The following is a 19,890-nucleotide window of genomic DNA, read 5'->3' on the forward strand; positions in this document are numbered from 1 at the left end:
TTAAGAAACCAAGCCGGCATACGGCGTCACCACCGGGCTTCTGAGGTGCACAGCACCAACCCATGAGGTCCTACTTTAGTGTCTTAGAGCCAATCTCCTTTAGCAGGGCCCACCCGCCACTGCCGAAGAGGGTCTCATGCCAGCCATTGCTGGGCCTACGAGAGCCTCAAGTAAACCCACGCTGATATTCTATATAAGATCCGGCCATACTCGTGAACCGTTGCCAGCGACGCTGACCGCCAAATTGACAGAATGCGAAACTGAGCCTCATGGAAATGACGTAAATTTCACTCATGAGTGAAATTTACGTCCTTTGATGGCGCAAGAAAGAAAATGAAACATACGAAAAGCTTTTCTAGGACTATTGTTCGATCTGAAAGGTGGGGCCAAAAGATAGTATGGCCCCACCTTTCAGCACCAAAGGGGGGGGGGCCATGGCCCCCGTGCCCCCCCCCCCCCCTGGGACCGCCTATGAACAGCAGGATCTTATCTAAATCTATCAAGTCAGAGGGGGTGAAGACCGATACATTCCCCTGAAAGGCATTCCGCGACTGCTCACCGTCCTGCACCACTGATCACTGTTTGACCAGCATGCCCTTGTTGTTTGCCCAGTGCTGCCCAGTAGTCCGCCTGGCCCTGTTCTGACACCCCAGGGGTCAGATTGGCGGCTGACTCCTGAATTCCCTCTTTCGCACTCGCCGGGCCTCTCACCTGCCCGTAATTGAAGGGTGCCTCGGCTGAGCTGTCAAAGGGATGGATTCTGACAAAACATGTTTGGCTTTGGACCGACAGTCGGGTCTGGGCCGGACTGAGAATACGCTGAAGGCAAGCAGCTGCTCGAAAGTAGCCCGGCAGATGACATCAGCACTCAGCAGTAATAGTTGAGGTAATACATGCTGACATGTGTCTTTTGTTAAATGATGAGCAATAGGACTCCGGGTAAAAATATAACAATTGAGCACATTTTACTGCTTCGGTGAAAGACCAGAAAGAGCAGCGGCAGCAGAGTACGTCCAGTGATCAAGATCATGTTACGATTCTGGCGCTACAGCAGACCGCTGACAAAACAAAGAAAATCAATTTTATTCCCCTCCCGACCATCCACCGGTCGACTTTCCGGCTGCGGTATCCCCCTCCCCTTCCCCTCCATCCACCCCTTTCTTTCCTCCCAGGCCAATCAATGCCGGCGCCTCCGCTTCCTGTGCCGGCCTCCGTCCGTTCTGGCATGCTCCCCTCCCCCGGGCCTCCCATGTCTGGAGCCCGTATAGTTGCGCCGAGACGCCCGCCGGACACCCCTCCCCGCCCCACCCCCTGCGGTGCGCCTCGTTACCTCTCTCCGCCCCCTCGCAGTCACGTGACCGATCGGCTGGACACCGGGCTCGACCGCTCGCTGCGTGTGACCACGTCTTGGGGCGCGAGCCGGCCGGACGGGCGGTGGCGGCGGCGGCGGCGGCAGCGACTGCGGTCTCTAATTTCAGACACCTCCGGCGGGCAGACTGACCACGCTAATGCTCGCCTAGGCGACAGTGACGCGTCGATTTCGCCACAGTGCGGCGTCAACCGGCGCGGCGGCGGCTAACAAGGCCGCGTCACAAAAAGTCGGCCCGTGTTGGCTTTATGACGTCGCGGGGAAGCAGGTGGCGTCGGCAAAAACAGCCACGGAGGAGATGGGATCCGATTGGAGGGCCGACAAGTTGGCCGCGAGTTGCGGAGCGCAGCAGGAGAGCCGGCTCTGACCACCTGCCCGGGTATCGCCGCGCTAACAATCACAGAGACAATCATCGGCCGGGTCGGGTTTCGTGGCGGTAGGCCATGCCCGTAGTTCATCGTAGTTCGACTTATGTATAAGAACGGAATGTCCAATGTCCGTGCTTTTTGTTGGTATTCAAGGTCATGATGGAGTATGAGACGATCTAATAAGGTCATCACAAATTAGTGTAACGTGTGGTGAAAACCGCACTTTGAAATCTATTCAACTGTTCCGTAACTCTCTTACTTTATAAGTTGTTTTAAAAATATTTATGCATATAAAACACGATCTCAGGGTCAGTTGATATAAAAGAGATCAATGCTAGTGCTGCAAGGACACCCATGGAAGAATTATTTTGAAGATGGTTCATCGATTTTTATCTGCTTTTCTCAAGCTGCATATACATATGTGTATAGCAGCGGTAGGCATGTCGCTCCCACAATCCTGCTACAGGAAGATAACATCCCGTTCAGTAAGAAATGCTTGTGATCCAATCCTATCATAATACGCAGCTGAGCACAAGGCAAAGAACAGTATGATGCATGTGCAACACATACGCAGTCAAGAAGTTTACTAGAATAAACAGATTACTTATAAACAACCGGTAAAGTTTCTGTTGCTGAGAACTTACCGAGTACTGCACCCGCTGAGATAGCACAGCTTTCCAAGGTGCCAATGCTGTGCAGCTATGCAGTGTAGTGTCAAGTGTGAGCTTTATACGCATGTGTGTGTGTGAAAAATGTATGTAGTTCTCGAATTGGCGCGAAGTCAGCATCTAAGCGTGCAAGTTATGAAATCGAGTACACTGTCTATGCCGATCTTAAAATGCATCACCTACCACTTGTATGGTAATTTTAACTCTGTAATGCCATGCTCGTGGATTCATTTGATTTATATATCTGAAGGAATAATCATCAAAGTGGGTGAAGTTTATGCCTGGTGTATTATACGCCATTTCCCATCACAGCTCAATCAAGTCATAGATCAATAATTCAACCAATCAGATAGAATAATGCATGTTTTTACCTCCGCACTACTTTTCTTACAGTTTTCCTATTTCATAGTCGGGAGCATCTCCCTGATGAGTTTGAAGAGCGGCAGAGGGCCCTCGCCGCAGACATTCTCCCAGTCATCCTGCGCCATGTCAAACACCATCGCTCCGGCCAGGTCCAGCGCCCGAACCAGGGTCGCCTTGGCGATGATGCTGCGCGCGTTCTCGAAGCTGACCCACTCGGCACCGCTGTAGGCGTACGGCACGAGCCCGAACGAGTCCCAGACCTCGGTGCCGTTGTTCTGAAGCAGACGACAGACGTCTGCCAGAGACGCATAGCCGTCTTCCCACGGGCCAATGGCAGGGGCGTAAATATCGTGCCTGTCAGGGTTCAGCAGCTTCCAGTCGCGCCCGTAGGTTGGCAGACCCATGAGCAGTTTCTCACGAGGCATGCCGCGCTGCAGCCACAGGTTCATGGAGTAGTTGCAGTTCAGCTCGGCGAAGTAGCCGACGTCTGCCGGCGAGGGGTACAGCGGCGAGTTGTGCCCCGTGGCGGGCGTCAGCGTCTGAAAGAAGTGGTAGTCGTACGTCATCACACTGGCGAAGTCGACGGCTGCAGCGACGCGCGGCACCTCGTACGACACGTCCACAATGGTGGTGGGAGCCCCGACGGCCACCGACAGCAGGCGGGGGCGCGCCATCGCCTTCAGCACCGCCTGCAGCGTCTCCAGCAGCAGCGAGAAGTCACGCCGCTCGTGCAAGGGCCGCTCGAATGCCGGGAATTCCCAGTCCAGGTCCAGACCGTCCAGGTTGTTGTCCTCCATGAGCTGAGCAGCGGACTGCGCGAACGTCTCCCGACTGTCGTTGCTCGCTGCAATGCCGGCGAACTGGTCGGGAGATCCTCCGACGGTCAGACAGACACGCAGGTCAGGATTCTCCTCCTCCCGCTTCTTGACCAGCTGCGCCAGGAGTGACACGTCCGACTCGCCAACCCAGAGCTTGCCGTCATCGCCGATGTGACCGAAAAACACGAGCAGATGCGTGCACAGGTCGGCCTCGACCAGGTCGTACGGCACTGTCCGCGAGATGTAACAGGCGCGCATCCAACTGCGCGACACGGTCGGCAGCCGCACATCCTTGGGTAGCTTGTTGTCGAGCACTCCGGGGGCAGCTAGCACAGGAAGGAGTGTCGTCACTGCCAGCAGCACCAGCAGTTTCAGCGTCAGCGGAGACGGCGAGGAGATGGGAGCCATGGCGGAGCACAGCTGCGGCCAACGCAGCGCACCGACAACTGTCGGAGCCAGCGACCGGGCCGAGATCGGGGACGAGGCTCGAGAGGAAGTGGTTTATCAGTGGCCGCCGAGATCGCTCAGCGCGGGTCACGGCCGCCTTTTCAAGTGCGCGAACATAAACCATGGTCTGTTGTCGCCTAGTTGAGTGGAAAGGGACGAACCGCAGCGCTATATTCGTCGCAGCAGCTGCGCAGGCACGGATGGACAAAGTTGTCCGGTGACACATCATCCCACCGCATGTTTGCAGCCTGTCCGTGTTATTGTGTTTATATTAGTCGTCTCGCCGTGGGTGGTCGCCCGTGATTGCAGACTGTGGGAATTGTCAGCGCGCCTGTCGACCCTAACACAGAGATGATTAGTTTACTTTGAGGAAATTACGGTGGCTTCTGACAGCTGCGCGACATTCCTGGTTTAGTGCTTTTGCAAGACGACACCCTCATAATGTTAGATGAGCGTTATATTTGTTTTGTGACTCGGGTATACGTATGAGACACGCTTGGCATTTCTACGCAATTTTGATTTAACCCGGCAGGCGGTGGGCCTCCCGGCCACCTTCCGCGCGGGGGGGGGGCATTTTTTGCCCCCCCCCCCCCGTATCTCCGAAACTACTGGACGGATCTGAAAAATTCGAACGGCGTTCGATAGCCCTGTCAAATTTTTCTCAAGAAACCAAATTTCATTGACCTCGGGGTCACCGATGACGTCACAGGTCAGGTCCAAGATAAAATGTTTCACCGTTCACGGGGCTTCTAGGAAAAGCGCTATAACACCGAGTAAAACGCATTTTGTCGAAAATCAGCGATAGGGCGTCAGTTGTCTAGTACATATGCTGCTATAAGAGGTCACTGGTCATACCAGGTCAGGTCACAGGTCAGGTCACCAAAGGTCACCAAGGGTCACCACATGAACCCAACTTTACTAAGGTTGTGCGATGCATGTTTTATGGCCAGTTTTTCATTTCCAACTCAATGGTGTTGGTTATAAGACCATCAGGTACGGTTTAGGTCACTGTGGAGGTCAGGTCAAGGTCAGGTAAAAAAGGTCAAATTTCAAAGTTGATATTTTTGCATAAAATGGGTATTGATTCGATGCAGCTCGTCACGGGGAGTCTAATGGTGGTCTTTGTTTTGCGCTATGACGTCTAGAATTGCTAAAAATTGAGTTTGAAAATTTGACGTCATCAATTTTGAACAGTTTTTTCGCTATAACTTGGCCAAAAAAGAGGTTTCGAGCTCAAATTTGGTATGTAGATAGAAGGCGGTAGGGACTATCACATATATTCCGTTTTTCGAAATTAAAAAAAAATCGGCTATTTTATTCAAAAAATCTATTTTTTATTTTTGGGGGTCAAAATTCAAAAAATTCGAAAAACCGAAATAGCAGTTTTATAGCCCTATTTATTCCACACCTTTTATGTCAAAAACACTTTTCTGTATCTCTAAAGCTGTAGGCCTGACAGCTCTTCCCGCGAAACCTTTTTTGGGTCGAAAATGGCAGAAATGACGTCACTCTGAGCGGCCAACCTATCATAGCCTTTGGAAAAAAATTTTGGTCACCATGTGCGTTAGCTACTCCCGGGATGGTACTGAAAGTTTGGTGACAATCGGCGCAGCGGTTCTCGAGATATATCGAAAAAACTAAAGGGTGGGGGGGTCAAAAAAATGCCCCCCCCCCCCCACCGCCTGGAAGGTTAATGTTTCTATTTCGAAATCCATGCTGTGTTGTCTATTTGGCACTTATTTACCGTTAAAAGTGTTTGAAACAATAAATATTCTAGCGAATGATGTGTGGCAATAATGAACGTTTCTCTCTATACTAGGACCGGTGCTCAGTCCATTGGACATTCATTGTGATTGAGTAGTGTCAATATATCTAATGTCCATGTCGTTTTACGTTATCATGTACATATTATCTGTCTCATCTATTTGACCACGTATAGCCAAAAGCGCGCAATTGATTAAGTGTGGGTGAGTGTGTATAATTTTATGTGTGCGGCCTAATATCAGTGGGTGAATATCCAAGGGGCTGATAACTTGATTGCATCGGAACCAATAAACAAACACAGTTATTCAATGCAATAGTTGACAAAACTTGACATACGATGACTAACGTCTTGGCCGTTTTAGACTTTCAGACGTTTACTTACCCTGTCATTGGCCTTGGGTGAACACAGATCTGTGCTTACCCACAAAACACAGATTCGGGGTCGGCACCGAATCTGTGTAATAACTTATATCCCGCGCCCCACTGGGGGGGGGGGGGCTATTCATAGCCCCCCTCCCGTTTTTCTGCAATAACTTCCAAACCGCTTGACGTATCGACGCCAAACTTTCAGTACTTTCGGCTGCATCAATTTGACATCTCGTGTCAAAATATGAACTTCGTAGCTACCATAGGTCGGCCGGAAATGACGTCAGAGTGACGTCATGTTCGGCCGATTTCGACGCAAAACATTGAACCACGGCAATCGCTCCAAAGAGCTCAGTTTTTAAGCTAGATCCCAATTTCTTTGCATGAAAAGTCTCAGAATAGACTGCGCTATCATACTGCTATCTTGGATTTTCAAAATTTTGAAAATTTTGAAAATTGTATAAAATAAAATTCAAGATTTATATTTTTATATTTTTTCAAATAGTTTTTGACTTCGAAAAAATCGGAATATATGTGATAGAACCCATGCTTATGACTTACTCTAGCAAGTTTTTGCTAAATATCTTAAAAAATGGCCAAGTTATACGCATTATTGCAAAAAATTCACAATCATTAATTTTTCAAATCAATTTTTCAGTACGTATTTGACATCGTACGCCAATATAAATAGCACCATCGTGTTCCTGAGCTCAAACTGCATCTAATGGACGCCTTTCTTGTTGAAAAATTTTAACTTCAAAACTTGACCTTTTTGACCTGAAAGTGACCTGACCTAAGCTGAATTCGACTTAAAATGACCTCAAATGACTCAGACGACATCAAATTTGAAATCTATGGCCTAAATGGACCATAAAACATTTGTCACGTGACCGATGTATGATATAATATTTTCGTGACCTGTGATGACCTGATCCTGACCTGAAAATCAAAGTACAAGTTTGGTACACTCAGGGTATCTAAAGCATCTATTCACGAAGGTGTAAACAAAAAATGAGCCTGATCTGATTTGTAAGACGGCGGCCAGAGCCCAAAATGTGAACAAGCCAAAATGCTAATAATTTTTACTTTGACCTGACCTGTGACGTCACCGTTGACCTCGAGGTCAATGAAATTAGGATTCCCGTGACAGTTTTTCCGGGTGCTATCAGACGCCGTTTGAATTTTGACGATCGGCCCAGTAGTTTCGGAGTTAGGAGGGGGGCTATGAAGAGCCCCCACCCGTAGGGCATGTTATACGCAGACCCCAGTGGGGCGCGGGATATTGAGCACGAGTGCCACACAAACTACCATCTTTCGCTTGGCCCTGCGAGGACTTCAGCGCCGGAGTTGTATTGAAATTGACCAGAAAACTGCCGAGTTTAATATCTAATTCTTTCGCATAAGAGCCACATATAAGTCACACACTGCATCAGCTACATCCAGTACCATCTGTTGGTGACCCTTCCCACTCTAGTTCGCGGGGCCGCCCACAGATGGCTCTGGCGGCCGGTGGCGGTCGGCGTCTCTCCGCCGCGGCGTGGCCAGTCAGACGGGCGCCGACAGCAGCGGCGGAAGGGTCTGTGACGGCCCGCGCCGTGGTGCGCCCTGGACAGCTCGCTCTGAGGCTCAGAGACCGGTGGGACGCAGGTGGATAGTGGGACCATGGTGTAACAGACAGCAGCACGAACCGAACTGACGGCTGATCAGGCGTCATAAACAGTAGTTGTATTGGTTTTCGAGTGGACAAGGCAGCCAACGCCTGGCCGCGTGCCTGGTGAACGGCCTGCGTGTGTCGGAGCAATGATGAGAGCACTGGCGTGGATACTGGCAGCTGGTCTTCTTTTTGAAGGTAAGTTGTTCCTTCTTTTTCTGGTCGATAGCGCTTCTTGTGCTTCAGTAATGATGAATCGGACTACATATGGCGGACAACAAAGTCCGTTAGATGTAATTGCTTTGGCTGCAAATATTTCGATTTTGCACTCGCGGCATGCATTCCCGCTAACATCGGAATGTTTGCAGTTAAACAAACACAGAAGCATCAAGAAGATCTGATTTGTATCTATGTCGTTGTTCAATATACCACACTTGTATGTTGTCCCTTTATCAACCATGTTTATCAATCGCATGATCACGCTGCTGGTTGTTTTTCTATTTAGCCAAAACAAAAAAATATTTTACATGCAATGAAAACATTCGGTTACCCTGAAATATGCCACGAGGCGCAAATCAAAACACATTTCCAAAATTAATTTAGCACGATTCGCTTAGGGAACTCCGGGTAATGTTAAAATAGCATCCATGCATCTAACGCGCCTCCGACTCTCCGGGAGAAAATTGACACAGCTCCAGTGAGGCCAAATCTGCCCTTTGCCAGCATCAAATAGTCTCCCAAAAGGTTACATTTCGCTTCTACTGGTATAGTCCTCGTAACTCCATCACTCCCTGCGGAGGTAGCCTTGGTAACTCTATAACTCCCTGTGGGAGTCGACTGCGAGAGTTGATCGGTCCAGAGCAAATGGAACTGACACACGGCCGCTCACTGACTCATAACATCACGGTCGTGACATTTGGAAATGCATTGTTTCATACAGACTGCAGGGAACGCGCACAATCAATGCATTGAAACGGAATGCAAACAGCAGTATTAACATTTAACCCGCGCACCGACGGGGGTCTGCGCCAACTTAGTACCGACGGGGGGGGGGGGGGGGCGGATGACCGCCCCCCCCCCTGAGATCTCGAGAACGAAGCAAGATAGCGACAAGCGGTAAACGGCATCGGATACGCACGGTCAAGATCTACAATTTTTACTAAGGTCATTTTCAGGTCAGGTCAAAGATGACGTCACAGGGGTCGAAAAAGTCAAAATGGCGGCGCTAAATATGGAGAGAGTTTTTCTCGAATAACTTTCGAATTAGTCAAGATAGGAACAAACTAAGGGCATCATCGTGATCCTCTCGTCAATCCGCATCGAATGATATATATGTTGACCTCGAAAGGTCAAGGTCAAAGGTTGACCTCAGGTCACGTGACCTCGAGGTCATCATGTATATCATTCGATGCGTCTTGACGAGCTGAACACAATGAGACCATCCACGCGTCTGTATCTTGTTCCTGTACGGAGTTATTGGCCAAAAACCTTTGGTGACCTTTGATGACGTCACATGACCTCACAGCTGCCCAACAGCAAAACAGACCTCAAGGTAGTGAAGGTTGATCGTATATGAAGTCATGTATGGTATATGGGGCCATTCCGACCCGTTTTAGTGGTAAAAACAGGGAGTTGATTTTTCCCCCATTGACTTATAATGGGGAGGTCGCGAAATTGACCTGACCTTAGGTCACCGATATCAAAATTCCGAGATAAACAAATTGTAGCTACTAATGACCTAATAACATCCTGCGACTTTCAAAGGCCTCCGACATCTACTGTAGCTCTGGCACGGTGACAAAGTTGCAAAAAAGTGACTTGAGGTTGGGTCATTCAAAGTGACCTGGTGACCTGACCTTGAAAGGTAGGAGGTTCAAACTTGCACACCATGTGTAAAATTGATAAGGGAATAGTCATACCAAATTTCGCGGCGCTACGCGCCGCGGTTTTCCCGCTATTCGCGAAAAACCTCAGGGGGGGGGGGCGGATATCCGCCCCCCCCCGTCGGTGCGCGGGTTAAAGCGTCACATGACGAACTCCTTGCTATTCTCAGTGCAGGGAACTAAACACGCCAGTATGTTTGCCTCTCATAACCAAATCAGTAAGTTGACCGGAATGAATAGACTTTTTGGTATGATTATGAAACCCCATCACAAATATGTGCATACAAATTATCCCAGCGATATAGAACATGAGTTGTTTTGCCCGATTCTGCGCTGCGTCGGATCTTATTATACCAAACTTGGAATGGTTATCGTACCACTACGAGCTCCTTCACAAGTTACGAGGCACCCGTGCATAGAAACTCAATGTTCCACATATAGAGACCTGTTGACCTAGGAGATTAGCTGAAGCCGCGCTGTCGAGCGTCAATCCTCACTTTACTGACCTGACCTAATCGTTCTCTTATCGATGCAGACCAAAGAATGTTCATGAATTGTCTTCCCTTAACAGAATCTCTATGATTCTGAGCCATTAGAGCAGCTATATGCATTGCCTACTTAATTTCGAAACAATACATGTTCGTTGTCCGATTGTTCGTGGTCTCACGCGCGATCAGTATCTTGCTGCAATGTTTTGTCCCTCTTGCCAAAAGTACAACACTTTTTGGACTGAGGTATGCGGTGAATAAATTATAGCTGTCTTCGCGTTATTGTGTCCATTATTGAGTGAATGTAAGTACGGATTATGGAGGAAGAGTTTGCTATGCATGGGCCCAACATTTGCATTTACCATAAAATGATTGATAATTCCGCTCTCTGCTCGCCTCTTCACATATACCGAAAATAATAATGTTATTCCATTTAGATGCAATGAACATACTAGCGTACCTAGTAATAAGGATGTCAACCGTTTGAAGGGAATCAAATATTACGCTTTAATAATAACACGGAACAAAAATGATAAACAAATGCTTGTTCCGTGCTATAATACTTGTCTCAACTGAAATACGTTTTAATAACTTGGACGGTAATTGAAGTAAGCCGTCCAAGCTCATATGTGTTAAGTTATTGCCCGATTGAAATTACGTAGTGAAAAATGCCTTATCTTTTTTACTAATGAATCCTGTCTAGGATTTCTACATATATTTTTACGATTTTCCTCTGATAGTTCGTTATTTGGCAGTAATCTCATCTCACGATGGTCCCCACACCGGCAGTTTTGTGGTTTTCGCAATCCTCCGTCCTGTCTCCGGCATTCCAAATCACTCTCTGCACGACACCACATCATCACGAGCCGATCTTTGGATAAGCAGTCCGGTCACGAAGCTGCAATATCAGAGCCTTAGTAGCCATGAGGATTCAGCATCGCATATGCCAGCCACCCTCACTCCTTCCATAGACATGGATTTTGATTTCTATAAGCTCCACACTGGACAGTGCGCATGGCTTGGACGATGCCAGGCAGCTCATGCGGTCATAGCAGAGTACGTAGGGTGGATCTGATGCTAGCTGATGGCTCACACTGGCCAGTCCAAAGTTTCCACGGCTCAAAGTGGTCTATTGCAAACCGGTGTGCCCCTCCATGGCTCATCGCGGAATTACGTTGTAGTCGTATAATGTCATGTCCTTTCACACGTACAGGTCATAACCTATCCGCTCGGTATAACACAACATGACAGATTGACAGACACCGTAATGTTTTGTCCTGTTGTGATCCTCCATAATCTGGCGTGTAGGCCCGTCAATCTCCCATAGTAGCCCGTCCCGTCCCAACGAGGACAGGACGGTCCAAAGCTATATGGCCCACCGTGGCCTGGCATGGCCCACCGTGGCCCACAGTGCCCTTCATGGACCGCTGTGACCCACAGCAGCCCTGCCATGGCCCGTCGTGGTCCTTCGTGGCCCACCTTGGCTCACCGTTTGGCGGTTGTCAAACCTGACTTGTCGCCGTGATTTCCGTCCTTCATCATTGGTCCCTGTGGAGCCATCGGCACGTTCGCCCGCTCGGCCTGCCCGGTGACAGCGACACTGAGCTCTTTTGTCTCGGCACGGCTCATTCGATTAGGTCCCAAATGGGTTGGTGATGTGTCACGCGGCGGGTCAGGAGGTGCCGGCACGGCGCATCGATCCTAGTTGGTGTGACAAAATCTGGATTTTGCATGCGCTGAAGTGAAGACGAGAGGGAAGAAGGGATTTTCGATATTGCTCCCGGCTGTGAATGAAATTTGTTAATCGGATATTGCCTCTGGTTGCGGGGGTGGACGGAAACTAGATATTGCTTCTGAAAGTGGATGGAATTCAGCTAAAGGTATCAGCGGCGGTCTGCTAGGGCTGTGATAATATAACGTTACATAAGCGGGGTTGTCATTGTTTGTGGTCGCCATGCGGTCAAATGTAACAATAGAATGTGCAGTATTGCACACTGCAAAATGTACGGTAAACTCTGACAGAGTTGCCAGGCACGGTTCAATGGTTCCATCTCGTTCCCTTTCAGCGGAGTTGCTTTAGTTCGCTGTAACAGCGCCTGGTCTGTGGCGTTGTTCCGCTGTTGGCACGAGGCGGAACACTATTGTGGCACCGCCGGGTCGGATGATCCGGGCACCACGCTTCATCAGACCCGTTCCACCGAGGGTAGCCGATCGCGGAATTGCATCGTTCTCTTTTTTGTTGCCGGAAGCCTGGGAAATTTTATCGTTCAGACGGAGATGTTTCAATAGGGCCGACACTTGTTACACTGAAGGCCAGCCATCGCGGTCGAATCTCGGCCAGACTGGAGTATTCCATCAGACGGATAGCCCCATCACAGGATGATGCTCCTCTCCAGCTTTATGAGCCGACATTGGATATCAATGTATATGTGGCGCGCGCCAGCATGTCTGCCCATCCAGCCGGTGATATGGAATGGGTCGCCGCCCGTAAACTAAGCGACTCGGGTCACCGGGTGGTCAAAGGATACAGGGCAGCCCCGCTGAGACCGGCCGTCTCTGGGCAGTGGCCGAACCGTGTCCTCTGACTGAAACATACCCGGGATGTCACCTGACTCAGGCCACACCCTGAATACAGGAGGGCGTGTCGCACTGCAGCCTCCTAGCCCGCTGGTCGCTGCGACTTGCGAGTGTAGCATGGCAGTTTGGCAGGGGAGCGGCGGTGTGGGGAGTCCGCCCACCGTCCGCCCGCTGCCCGCCCGCCTCCGCTCTACCGTCCACCGCCCGCCGTCCCCCGCACTACGCAGCCCACCGCCCGCCCGCTGCCGTCCGTCTGCCATCCGCCGCCCGCCGCCCTCCGCTCTACCGTCCACCGCCCGCCCGCTGCCGTCCGTCTGCCGTCCACCGCCCGCCCACTGCCGTCCGTCTGCCGTCCACCGCCCGCCCACTGCCGTCCGTCTGCCGTCCACCGCCCGCCCGCCCTCCGCTCTACCGTCCACCGCCCGTCCGCCGTCTCGTCCGCCGCCCGCAGTCCGCCCTTGCATGCTGACGGTACCGCTTCCCGTATGGAGCTCACGTTCGCGTCCCGGCCAGCGGCCAGCACTGGCCGTTTGATTCACGACTGACAATTGCAGATCTTCTGAGAGAATACCGCCCAGCAGGCAGCAATTCATATCACCCGGGCCCGAATCAGAGCGGGGATTTTCAACCGCCGACTGGCGAGCGGCTGCGGGGGAGATGCCTGGATCGGGTGATGCATGGCGACTTTATCTCCCAAACTTGGACAATGCAGTCAAATTATTGCCGATAAAGGCAGCACAGATCTGCAAATATCGTACATCATCGCTTAATCTGGCTCGCCGAGCGAAATGAAAACATTTCTGCCCTGGAGAAAATACTTCAAGAATGAAAGAGTGTGTTTGGCTGGGTTGAGATATGATTTGTGCATGCTTAGTTGAATATTTTCTGAAGAACTTGTTTTGCATCGTCTGCTGAAGTGGGTTGCTTTGTGGGAACCATTCATAAAATGAAATGTCCGCCAACGTAGCATACTAAAAGCTAAAACCACAGCTCACGCCACTGCACTGGTTTGAGGATGTGCCCAGAGCCAACAGGGACGGAAACAAAAATTGCTCTTTTGAAATCCGGTCTGAAGTCGTGCACGATGGGGTTACGTCACCCAGTACATGGAAACGCAGCCATTTATGAAATTTGGCCGGCCAGGTGGTACCTAACCAGGTGGGAATTATGTAAGCACTTTTGCCTCCGTCCAGTTTCCCTTCACCCCTTTCCCTTGTGATCCGCACCTGTCTCTATCGAGCACGTTTCGGGTCCGGAGAGGTACCGCCGCAGGGTTTTTCGTCGCTAGTGACCGCGCTGTGACACATTCCGTAACGGTGTTTACTGTTCAGCGCGGCGCCCTCCCAGCGTGAGAGATGAGATCGACGCTGAAAACACGACACACCACTTGGGCTCCGGAGTGCCCGGCGATGGGCCTTCGCGCCAGCCCGGCGGTGCGCCCTCAGGCGGCGCCGATATGGGAGGGAGGGAGGGAGGGAGGGAGAGAGAGAGAGAGAGAGAGAGAGAGAGAGAGAGAGAGAGAGAGAGAGGGAGAGAGAAAGAGAGGAGAGACTGAGAGTGAGAGAGAGAGAGAGAGAGAGAGAGGGAGACAAAGATAGAGACAGAGATAGAGAGACACAGAGCAGGGAGAAAAATAGAGCGAGAGCGAGAGCGAGAGCGAGAGCAAGAGCGAGAGCGAGAGGGGGGGGGGAAGAGGGAGAGGGAGAGAGAGAGAGAGGGAGAGGGAGAGAGAGATAGAGAAGGAGACGCCAGCCCGATGTGAGCCAGATCCCAGCACAGTCCAGTTAGAAAACGACGCGGGCTGCGTCACAAAGTGGAAATTATTTCGCAGACGGTGGCAAGGAAGTTAAGCCAACAAACACAAAGGTGACACCTACACGCCCTGTTTTCGTCGTTTCCAGACCAGTCGTATTTTTAGCTGTTGTGTCAGTGTGCTTTGTCCTAATTATAATGCGGAGTTCTTTTCTAGTTTGCAGCTGTACCGTACGATAAAAATATTGATTGCGGACTTTTATGATGCAAGTTATAGATATTCAAGGCATTACGTTCAATTAAGTGGCACCGTAAAAGCGTCATAGCCCTCGGTAGTGCCTCTGAGTCTGTCAGCCTCTCCAAGCACGGCTCCGGCCAGTAGTCTGTCCTGTCTACGGGGACGCTACTTCCGTCCGCCCTCCGCCGCTGAAGCTGGTTTATTTGGCGTCATCAGGGGACATTATTCGACAGACAGATAAAGTCCGCAGATAAAACCGCTGTAACCGCGAGCTGAACAGCTGTGCCTGCCAGCAGTAGCAAAAACTTTCTGTGTGGAGGCTAGTAGGGGCCGTGAGTGACGAGCGTTTTTGTGTTTCAGTCGGCGCTGTTTACCCCTTTACTCAGCGGGAGAGGATTCATAAATATCGCCACCCCAACTTTGAGCAGAAATATCATAAGCGCAGGCGACTACCCTTTATCAGAAATTATACGCCGAGGGGAGTTGTTTCGGCGCCTCGGCTCGCTGTTCCCCTGGATCCCCCGCCGACTCTCCGTCGTCGTGGCACTGTTTGTGAGCTCACCGCCGCCGCTGCCGGCGCGGGCGCAGATTGGACGGTAAAAGGTGTGCCGATGGTATCCATAGGAGAGCAGCCGGCAGTCTGAGGTGCTGCTCGAGCCGGGTCGGTGATATGAGCAATGGACCGGGGCAGCTCGACAGCCAATCAGCGGCCGTCTGGGCTGGGCGTGTGACATCACACGGAAAACCAGACAGATATTGGTTTACATTGCGGATATTTTTTAGCGGCCAATGGCATATGCCTCTAAACAATTGTCGAAAGAATAATAAAACAAAAACAACGAAAACAAAATGAGGAGCAACAATAAGTGCCAACAACAGCAATCTAAAAACTTCCAATATGGCCGAATTTCAAAAAAGGATAAGGAATGAGTAGGTATTTGATGTACTTACATGCACATTCCTATCCATTGAACAATCAAAAGCACTCAGTGCTGACAAAAGGAGACATGCGACACCACCGCATTTTCAACTGCTGAGTCAGTTCGTGTGCATCTGCCACCAGACCCGATCTCGGAGCACTGGACACCTCCCGCCGCCGCTGCTGAAACCTCTGACAATGGCCCAGGGGTGACCGGTCACTACGGTAGGAATCTAGGCACCGCCGCGCCGTGGCGATGATAACCCGTCCCCGGAGTACAAAGGGGATGAGTAATTCCGGCCGGGGCCTGAGCCGACGGCGCTGAGCCGTCGATTAATATCGGTGGACGACGCCCCCGCGGGAGGTGGGTGGTGCAGGGAGCACCGAGGCTGGAGCACCGTGCTACAGGAGATCTGCATTGTTGGAGTGCACCGTGCTACATGAGATCTGTATGGTTGGAACACCGTGCTTTTAGTCACAGACGGTCATTGTGCATCGGTCTAGATTAGGTCTGTCTCAACCCGAAACAACTTCTGGAATGGTATGGTGGCAGACGCCATGTGACAATTGCAATGAAGGGATGTATCATGTGACCAGAAATGGTAACGCCATAGACTTCTGGGTGCACTGCCAGGACGCGCCACGGGTCAGCCGACGCATGGGGGGGGGAAGGCGGGGCGGGGACGGTAATCTCCCACCGATGGGGGTGAGCGGGTGAGAAGTACTGACCGACGGCCGGCGGCTAGTGGCAGTACCGGTCGGTCAGACTAATGGTCGCAGCTGTATGGAGGGAGCCGGCCACTTTAGCGCGGCGCGCCGCGGCTCTGACGGCCGCTCGATCCCCCGCCGGCGGCGCCGGAGCGGGACTCACGCCTCCTGGCCCGGACCAGTGACAAATTATCCGCCCCAGAGGGCTTTGTTGTGCAGAGAAGCCGTTATAAATGGCCCGCTGGAAATCCAATGTATTGACGGACCTAAGAAAATTGAAAAAGCTTGCAAGGCTGGTTTCGCCACGCCGTTGTATGAATGCTGTCGCCATTTGTCAAATACCTATCAGGTGGTTGTGTATGGGCACCAATCACCATTCACTCTTCAAGTAGCTGAAATGAAATTCAAGTTGAATAAAAAAATGCTCAAGGGGAAGCGCTGCCCTGTTCGAAATTTTTCCTTATTATAGTGAAGTGCTCCTCATCAAGCTCTCCGTAAAGAAAGTGTGTGCTCCTTGAGTTGAATTAATTGAAAGCGAAGATGAGATATATTTTTGCCTTATTCTTCGCTATCGTCAAAACATCAATCAATATCTTTCCATTTCCACCCGCTTTCGCTGCGTCCCTTTGCCTCCGAAATGAACTGTTATTTTATCAAAGCCCCTCGTTCGCTATTTTCCGTAAAGCTGGCTATGCTGTCAATAAAAGCACCATCTCGTCTCCTTCAACTGTAATAGGATGTGTGCTTTGGTGCAGCAGGAAAATGAGATTTTACCCATCACGTGACAGAGTTGGCTGTCTGACGGGAATATCCATACATCTTGTCATATCCATACACATCGGCGGGCCGAGCGGTGGGTCGCCGGGCCGTCCGTCAGCTCCCTCTCGGTTCTGACGGGACGGCGGGCTATGGGCGCCGCCGCTCCCCCTCGCTGGATATGGTAACACGGCGCCATAAATCGGCAATTCGGACTTATTTATCATGGATATAAACAGTCTGGCGTGGCTATTCAGCAGCCTAAAAAGTCGCTGATCTGACAGCGGCAGAGAGATAAGAGAACTATTGATCGGAGCCAGAGGCCCCTATAGACGGTATCGTTTGATTTTCAATTGTGCTGTCATTTCCCCTACGTGAAGACTAAAGTAAACAGGGGAATCCAATCAAGACTGAATGGTTTGGCATTCCGGACGGCTGGTGAGTATTTGGCAGAGCCCGGTCGGGAAAACACAGACCCTCCGGCGCCACCAATATATGAGGGGCACGAAATAAATACCAAGGGACAGTCCCTGGGAGATACAAATTAAAACTGATGCCAGTACCAATGTGTAGCGTGACGCTCAGATCTCCCAATAACGCTCAATTTGATAATTAATCTCTCAGTATGTTATAGAGGGCATGCGTTCATTCCAGCCACTGGCGGATCCAGAAAGGCTGTCTTAGCCGCTGCGGGGGGGGGGAGGTGAACCCGAAAATGGTTTCTTCAAATTAAAAAAATGTCGGATTCTGATTCTTTTTGCGCTGTTTGTCGTTTTGAGCCTTTTTTAACGTAATTTCGGGAAGTCTGGCGCTGCGGGGAAGGGCATTTGCCTCAAGCTCCCCCTGGATTTGTCACAGATCCTATCTACCTTTGTTTCAGTGTATGTCAAGCTAACAAAAGCGAGTGCGTCCGTCCTCCTCTCCTCCGGCTCTCTGAGCTGTGAAGAGTAACCACTGATGGCAGACGCGCCACAATTTGCATATCAGCGCCGGTGGCCCGGGCGGCGCCGGCCGGCCGGCCCTGCAGTCGGCAATTTACCGTGTATTTCATGCACGCCCAGCACATAAGGCTGACGCCCATAGGTGGCCATCATTACTCTAGCTGCTGCAGTTAGCTTGATTATTTAATTGTCCGGCTTCATTACATAATTGCCAGAGAAAAATGTACAAGATGGTAGGCGGTCTATTGCTCGTGCTATTTAACGTCAAGATGTGAAATTACATGTAAAGTATCTAACAAAAACGTAAATCAAGCGCAAACCACATGAGAAATGTGAACTTCAAATACAAATACATAAGTCACAAAGTATAGCCCCAGCTAATATAACACAAAGTTTCCGAGCTCCGCAAGCACTCTGTTCACGCTAACCATTCGGACATGGAAAACTTATCTCGGCAAACTCTGAATTGCCATTGCTCTGGAAACTGCGCGGCTCTCTGATTCAGCCGTCACCGGGGCGCACTGAGGTGGGATCGTTTCCAGTTGGTCGGTGCTCTTCACATTCCTGTCCGGCTACACTGCTCCCCTGAGACCCTTCAGAGCCGGGCTCGGTCCGGGAGCGGGTGAAAAAGAAAGCCGGGAGCCCGTCGGGGGCGCCAGAGCGGAAGATGATCGTTGTGATTCAAAGAGGTGTGAAACTGCCGGCTGCGCGTCGCCAGCTGCCGTGTCGAGTGGGTTTGGGCTGACACCGGGTGCAGGGGACAGAGGACAGCCGGGGAGGCAGGGAGGGAGAGGGACGCGGACCAATCGCTCCGCCTCGGCCTTTTATCCCGGGTGAGGGGCGGCACTGAAGAGTGGCTTGATCGGTGGCCGGCGGCCGGCGGGCGGCCTGTGAACGGGCGGGGGATTAGCATCGAACACCGCGCGGTGCCTGCTAACAAGCGGTGCAGGTTGTACACGAACAGGACCTGTCAGATCAGTGACGGCCTGGAGAGGGCCGGCGGACCAGACTGACTGGGGACAGGCCCGATCGTACCGGCAGACTGGGAAGCCAGCTCGAGTGTCTCCGCTCGGCTGGACGCTCCCAAAGGCCCCTTCAGACAGCTCAGATCACGACACCAATTGGGCCTTCAGGGTGACCCCTCGATGGCATTCTGGGCTCTAAAGATAGGCATGACGATCTCATTATAGCCTCAATCTTCAGGAAGTCGTGACGGTTGCCGTTGCAGAATCGTTTCCCACATAGTCGTAAATGCGATAGCTTTGAGAAGCAACAGTGGTTAGCTTTCACTCTGCCGTGGCGCGTTCACGGATTGGAATTGGAGTTCATACATACAAGTGACTTGGTTTCGGGCATGTCATATTTGAAATGCAATGCAACTGTACACTCAACGGGTAATAACCATTCCCGACAATGCAATGCAGAGGCGGGGCAGGTTGTCGGGATTTTGAAACGAACACACTTACCAAAGTTGTTTTAAAAACAACTGCAGAGAAATTTGAAACTGATTCAGAAGTTCCTGCTTGTTTATGGCTAGCGTTGTTTGGTTGCAGGATTTAAAAAAGTCAACTGAATCAATGAAATATGCAAACTCGGCGGCCCGTAGCGTTTATGGTTGGCTATGCATGGGTTAGTTTAGGTACAGTTCTCAAGCTTTTCAGTGCTGAAAACGGCGTGCTTTTCAAAGCAGAAATAACGACGAGAAACGCGGTAGATTTGATAAAGGATAACGATTCAGTCTGAGACGTTGCATGGTCTATGAGCAGCTACAATGTGCTTGTTGTGATTTGTTTTCGACATGTGTGCACTGTGTA

At 50.9% G+C, this 19,890-nt stretch overlaps 2 protein-coding genes across 2 annotated transcripts in view; one reads left to right on the forward strand and one right to left on the reverse strand.

Moving 5' to 3' along the window:
• Positions 1-2,675: 2,675 nt before the first annotated feature.
• On the reverse strand, positions 2,676-4,533 carry LOC122365733 (acidic mammalian chitinase-like). Its single transcript, XM_043337199.1, has one exon. The coding sequence runs from the start codon at positions 3,992-3,994 to the stop codon at positions 2,804-2,806; it is 1,191 nt and encodes a 396-aa protein (XP_043193134.1). The 5' UTR covers positions 3,995-4,533; the 3' UTR covers positions 2,676-2,803.
• Positions 4,534-7,697: 3,164 nt separating this feature from the next.
• Positions 7,698-19,890, forward strand: part of LOC122365737 (tyrosine-protein phosphatase 99A-like) — a 76,255-nt gene continuing 64,062 nt past the window's right edge. Inside the window, exon 1 of the mRNA XM_043337211.1 lies at positions 7,698-8,012. Coding sequence (XP_043193146.1) covers positions 7,964-8,012 — 49 coding nt within the window. The 5' untranslated portion in view covers positions 7,698-7,963. The remainder of the gene's footprint in view (positions 8,013-19,890) is intronic.

The sequence above is a fragment of the Amphibalanus amphitrite genome, unplaced genomic scaffold (genome assembly GCF_019059575.1).
Source record: "Amphibalanus amphitrite isolate SeventyFive unplaced genomic scaffold, NRLGWU_Aamphi_draft 000028F_arrow, whole genome shotgun sequence".
NCBI lineage: Eukaryota > Metazoa > Arthropoda > Thecostraca > Balanomorpha > Balanidae > Amphibalanus > Amphibalanus amphitrite.